Below are 6373 nucleotides of genomic sequence, written 5' to 3' on the forward strand. Positions count from 1 at the left end.
ATGGTGGCTCACAACCATCTGTAACGAGATCTGACTCCCTCTTCTGGAATGTCTGAAGACAGCTACAGTGTACTTACATATAATAAATAAATAAATATTTAAAAAAAAAAAAAAGGGACAAAGCTTTAAAAAAAAAAAAAAAAGAACAAAACAACCAAAAAAAACTAAAAACCAGATGTGGTTGGAATATGGAGCAGTCTGGATCATCTGCAGGATCTTGCGTGTGTCCCCTCGCTTTCAGAGTGGTACCTCTTCTCTTCCAGTTTCCATATGTATTTGCATTGGTAGAACATTGATAGCAGCTTTCTGATTGGAATAAACGTGGTGCCTTACTGCTAACTTTATTTAAAGGGAAAATTCAGGGCTTTTTCTTTATAAACCTTAGTGTTTCTCATCAAGTGTGTTTGGCTAGATATAGTGAATTATTGGTAAATCTAGAGTTACTCTTCCTCACCAGGTAGAAGTGACTTCTGAGTGGCTCATGCTAGATCATCTGTGCAGTTTGTAGATGTTGCTTGAGGATCAGGGTCCAAGGCCTGTTCTCTACCTCAGGAGTGTTGGTCCAAGAACGGTCTTTTTCCTAGGTTTCAATATATTTGTTTTCCTGAAGGAAGAGATGAATTTGCAGAATTTTTGGTTCATAGTTCTAATCTTTGGTCTTTATCAGAAGGAATCTACTTTCTAAATGTCTTTGTTTAAATACAATGCTCTGAATTAGGAGGACTGGTCCAGTGACCCGAGTTCACTCACAGGATCCACATGTGGCAGGAGATACCTGACTCCTATAAAATTACTCTGACCTATCCCCCTCCACCACATAAATAAATAAATAAATGTAATACAAATTTTAAATTTGAAGACTACATACATGTAAGTCCATGTGGACCCATCTTTCCAGTTTGGTAATACCATACCCTGAAGATGAATTGTTTCCTTTCATGTAAGGAAAGATAAACTTGATTCTGCAGAGTACCATATTGGCATAGTAAATAAAATCTGAACTTTTAGTCTGTGCTCATCAAAGACTTCCTTTATATCTGATGGATTTGCTTTGTTTTGTTTTTCCTTTTTTTCTGTACATCTCCATGTGTGTGCACGCATGGGCACACGTGTGTGCACACATGCAGGCACTTTTACTTTATTGTTTTAATTCTCTTATACAATAAATCCTGACAGCTTTCCCCTCCCTCAACCCCCAACATCCCCAGTCACTAGATCCACTCCTCTCTTTCCTTTCAGAATAGAACAGGCCTCCTAGGGATATCAGCCAAACAGAGCATAACAAGATGCAATAAGTCCTCATATCCGGGCTGGGCAAGGCAACAGGTAAGAGGACAAATGTCCCAAGAGCATGCAAAAGGATCAGAGACACCTCCACTCCCACTCTTAGGAGTCTCACAGAAACACAAAGCTAACAACCATACCATACATGCTGAAGGCCTAGTCCAGACCCACACGGGCTCCATGACTGCCACTTCAGTCTCTCTGAGCCCCTATGAGCCCTGCTTAGTTGATCCTGTGGGAGCTTTCTGAGTTCTTATGGGTGATGATGCCGGAAGAGGTTTTTAACACTGCATCAGAAACGATGACCCAGAATAATGCAGAGTGATGTTAGCATTTAGGAAAATGAGACTTCAACTAGAAGGGCCCAGGAAGACTAGAGGAGAAATGCACAGTGTGTGTGTGGTGATCATTCTTACCCCTGTGAGACTTGAGGCACAGCATGAGACTTGAGGCAGTGAGATCAGACCTGGGCTTTCTTCTAGACCCTCCATTGAGATTGAAGTAGCTTTTATTTTGTTCTGAGACAGGGTCTCTGTAGCCTAAGCTGTCTCAGAACTCACCCTAGCCTCACCTGGTTGTGAACTTATGGTAGTCCTCCTGCCTCAATCTCCTAAAATTTGAATCATAAGTGTGAGTTATTACTATGCCTGGCTCCTGTACTCAAACGTCTTTGTTTCCATTTGTTTTAATTTTTTGTTTGTTTTTCTGGACAGGGTTTCTCTGTGTGGTCCTGGCTGCTCTGGAACTCACTCTGTACACCAGGCTGGCCTTGAACTCAGAAATCCACCTGCCTCTGCCTCCCAAGTGCTGGGATTAAAGGTGTGTGCCACCACTGCCCAGCTTTATTTTTATTTTTATTTTACTTGAAAATTTTATGTGCATGAATGTGTTGCCTATATGCATGTCTGTGCACCATGTGTGTGCCTGGCGCCTTGGGAGGCTAGAAGAAGGCATTAGATCCTTTGGAACTGGAATTACAGACAGTTTTAGCCACCATATGCAGGCTAGCAGTTAGACTTGGGTCCTCTGGAAAAGCAGCCAGTGCTCTTATACTGCTGAGCCATCTTCCTATCCCCTTACTGTGACATCTTGAGAGGTGGAAGGCATCCCTTTGCAGGTTATTGTGTCAGTTTTTGACTGTTTATTTTTTAGACAGTCTCTTGATGTAGCCTTGGATGGCCTACAAGTTGCTCTGTGGATCAAACTGGCCTCAAACTTGCATGATCTTCACGTCTCTGCCTCCAGAGTGCTAGAATTACAAATATGCACCAGCATGTCTGACCTTATTCTTTGTCATTATTGTTGTTTTTTACTTTTTAGTTGATTCTTTGTGAGTTTCACATCATATACCCCACTCTCACTCATCTCCGTGACCCTTATCTGACTTGATTCTTTTTTTTTTTTTTTTTTTTTTTTTTTTTGGTTTTTCGAGACAGGGTTTCTCTGTTTAGCCCTGGCTGTCCTGGTACTCACTCTGTAGACCAGGCTGGCCTCGAACTCAGAAATCCACCTGCCTCTGCCTCCTGAGTGCTGGGATTAAAGGCGTGCGCTACCACGCCCGGCTGCATCTGACTTGATTCTTAATTAGACTGCATTTATCAAGAAAACAGGAAAAGGGAAAAGGACTATTGTTCTTCAGGGGTGTCCCTGGCTATTCTTACTTGCCCTCTTTTCTGTTTGTATAGGTGTAGTCGGGGCACTGCCTGCAGAGCAGGTCCTGCCAGCCTCGCTGGAGAGGATGCCCCCGTGTCAGTGATGGGCTGTGGGACAAGCAAGGTCCTTCCTGAGCCACCCAAGGATGTCCAGCTGGATCTGGTCAAGAAAGTGGAGCCATTCAGTGGGGCTAAGAATGATGTATACAAGCACTTCATCACAGAGGTGGACAGTGTTGGCCCTCTCAAAGCTGGCTTCCCAGCTACTAGTCAGTATGCACCTCCCTGCCCTGGTGTTCCCACTACTGGCCACACGGAGCCTCCTTCAGAACCACCACGCAGGGCCAGGGTGGCAAAGTACAGGGCCAAATTTGACCCACGAGTGACAGCTAAGTATGATATAAAGGCCCTAATTGGCCGAGGCAGCTTTAGCCGAGTAGTACGTGTGGAGCACCGGGCAACCCGACAGCCATATGCTATCAAGATGATTGAGACCAAGTACCGAGAAGGGCGGGAGGTGTGTGAGTCCGAGCTCCGAGTGCTGCGCCGGGTGCGCCACGCCAACATCATCCAGCTGGTAGAAGTGTTTGAGACACAGGAGCGTGTATATATGGTAATGGAGCTGGCCACTGGGGGTGAGCTCTTTGACCGGATTATTGCCAAGGGTTCTTTCACTGAGCGAGATGCCACAAGAGTGCTCCAGATGGTACTGGATGGTGTCCGGTATCTTCATGCCCTTGGCATCACACACCGAGACCTCAAGCCTGAGAATCTCCTTTACTACCACCCAGGCACTGACTCCAAGATCATCATCACTGACTTTGGCTTGGCCAGTGCCCGGAAGAAAGGTGACGACTGCCTGATGAAGACCACGTGTGGCACACCTGAGTACATTGCTCCTGAGGTTCTGGTGCGAAAACCCTACACCAATTCCGTGGATATGTGGGCACTGGGTGTCATTGCCTACATCCTGCTCAGCGGCACCATGCCCTTTGAGGATGACAACCGTACCAGGCTATACCGGCAGATCCTCAGGGGCAAATACAGTTATTTAGGGGAGGTGAGTTTGTCTTGTCCTTGTTCCAGGGATGTTTGGAGGACCCCTCAGAGGGAAGGTATAACCTGAAGCTCCTGGTCAGAGGGGCCTGCTCTGAGAGTCATGCTCTTAGGAGTCAGGCAGATAGCATAGAGGTGACAGACTAACAGAGTGTCTCAGTTTGCATTCTCTTAAATGTAAGCCCTGAGGTGGGGACCTGGGAGCAGAAACCTTATGCAGAAGATTGTTAGGTAGAGGAAGGGGGAGTGACCCACAAAGACGTAAAACTAATGAACAAGTACATCAAGAGATGGGCTGGCCAGCCTGGGCTACATATCAAGTGCCAGGCCAGTTAGTGGTTGTCTTAGTTAGGGTTTTACTACTGTGAACAGACACCATGACCAAGGCAACTCTTTTTTTTTTTTTTTAAAGATTTATTTATTTATTATATATAAGTACACTGTAACTGTTTTCAGACACTCCAGAAGAGGGCATCAGATCTTGTTACAGATGGTTGTGAGCCACCATGTGGTTGCTGGGATTTGAACTCCAGACCTTCAGAAGAGCAGTTAGTGCTCTTACCCACTGAGCCATCTCACCAGCCCCCCCACCCTTTTTAAAAAAGATTTAATTATTTATTATATGTAAGTACACTGTAGCTGTCTTTTCAGACACCCCAGAAGAGGGCATCAGATCTCATTACAGATGGTTGTGAGCCACCATGTGGTTGCTGGGATTTGAACTTGGGACCTTTGGAAGAGCAGTCGGTGCTCTTAACTGCTGAGCCATCTCTCCAGCCCTGGCAACTCCTATAAGAACAAAATTTAATTGGGATTGGCTTACAGGGTCAGAGGTTCAGTCCATTATTTTCAAGGTGTGAACCAGGCAGGCATGGTGCAGGAGGAGCTGAGAGTTCTACATCTTAATCTAAAGGCTACTAGCAGAATCTTGGCTTCCAAGCAGCTAGATGCTTGGAAGCTAGATGCTTCCAAGATGAGGGTCTTAAAGCTCACACCCAGTATAACACACCTACTCCAAGAGGGCTACACCTTCTAATAGTGCCACTCCCTAGGCTGAGAATATACAAACCACCACAGTGCTGTATAGTGAGACCTGTCTCAGAACAAAACAAAAAAGGGGGCTGCGGCAATGGATCAGCTAGTTGTGTGCTTGCTACATAAGCACAGGGTCCTGAGTTCAGATCCCCGGAACTCATGTAAAAGAGTTGGATATAGTGGCATGTGTTTGTATCCTAGCACTGGGGAGGCAGTGACAGGAGAAGCCCTCTAGCCAAATTGCCTTGTTCCAGGTTCATTTAGAGACCCTGTCTCAAAAAAGTAGGGTAGGGAATCATAAAGGGAATCACCCTCTGGCTACACGTGTGCATGTGTGTGTGTGCGTGTGTGTGTGTGTGTGTGTGTGCGCGTGTGCGTGTGTGCGTGTGTGTGTACCTGCACTCACACACAAGAACACATGTGCACCCATAAACCACACACAAGTGGACTGCCACTGTCCTATTTTCAGAAGTGTGTCACTGAAGAACAAGTCTGTGTTGTATGGATTTAAGGGTAATGCTTCTCTACCTTAAGAGTTAACAATTTCTTTTGGCATGGTGAGGGTTGGAAAGGTGACTCAGTGTTTCAGAGTGCATATTGTTCTTGTAGAGGACCTGGGTTCAGTCCCCAGCTCCTGTGTTGGTCAGCTTACAACCATTTATGTAACTCCAGCTCCAGGGAGCTACCTCCATGGGCAGTGCCACAGCCATGTGTATAGTATACCTCTGCACAAACACACACGCACACACGCATATATATATATATATATTTAACAAATAAAACATCTTTAGAATTTCTTTTTTGGCATTAAATGCCTTTTTTTCTTGTCTATCTTGAATGTTAATGAGTACTTGAGAAACCCTCAAGTAGGCAGAGAGATACAGGCCCTGGCAGTGGGAAGCTGTGACTGGGCCTGGTAGCTACTACAAATGAGCTCAGAGATGGATGTGGGGTAGGGCCTCTCCAGTATCTGTTCCATTGGGTACCACATAAGCTAGGATGTATATGCCTATCCCAGGAACAGTTTCTTGCCTCTATTCACTTTTGCTGTACAACAATAAGGGCCCCATATATCCACATTTTTAAAAAATCTTTTGATTTTTTTAAGTCTTTTGATTTTTTTAAAAGAGAAACTAGATCTAATCTTAAGATGTTAAAGTTAATTTTCTTTTATTTTGTTTTGAGACAGTCTCATGAAACCCAGACTAACCTCACATTCAGTATTTTTTTTTCTCTTTTTTTCTTTTTTTTTTTTTCCATTTTTCTTCTTTTCAGTATTTTTTTTGTTTTTGTTTTTCGAGACAGGGTTTCTCTGTCTAACAGATCTGGCTGTCCTGGACTTGCTT

General features: G+C 44.6%; 1 protein-coding gene across 2 annotated transcripts in view; it reads left to right on the forward strand.

Moving 5' to 3' along the window:
• Pskh1 (protein serine kinase H1) overlaps positions 1-6373 on the forward strand; it is a 29592-nt gene that overhangs the window by 9021 nt on the left and 14198 nt on the right. The window contains exons 1-2 of one of the 2 annotated variants that reach the window (XM_029532577.1): positions 1276-1326; positions 2970-3996. In XM_029532577.1, coding sequence (XP_029388437.1) covers positions 3040-3996 — 957 coding nt within the window. In that variant the 5' untranslated portion in view covers positions 1276-1326; positions 2970-3039. Of the gene's footprint in view, positions 1-1275; positions 1327-2969; positions 3997-6373 lie in introns of those variants that run through there. The other variant, XM_021220179.2, reaches the window with a different exon arrangement.

Source organism: Mus pahari, chromosome 20, assembly GCF_900095145.1.
Source record: "Mus pahari chromosome 20, PAHARI_EIJ_v1.1, whole genome shotgun sequence".
NCBI classification, from domain to species: domain Eukaryota; kingdom Metazoa; phylum Chordata; class Mammalia; order Rodentia; family Muridae; genus Mus; species Mus pahari.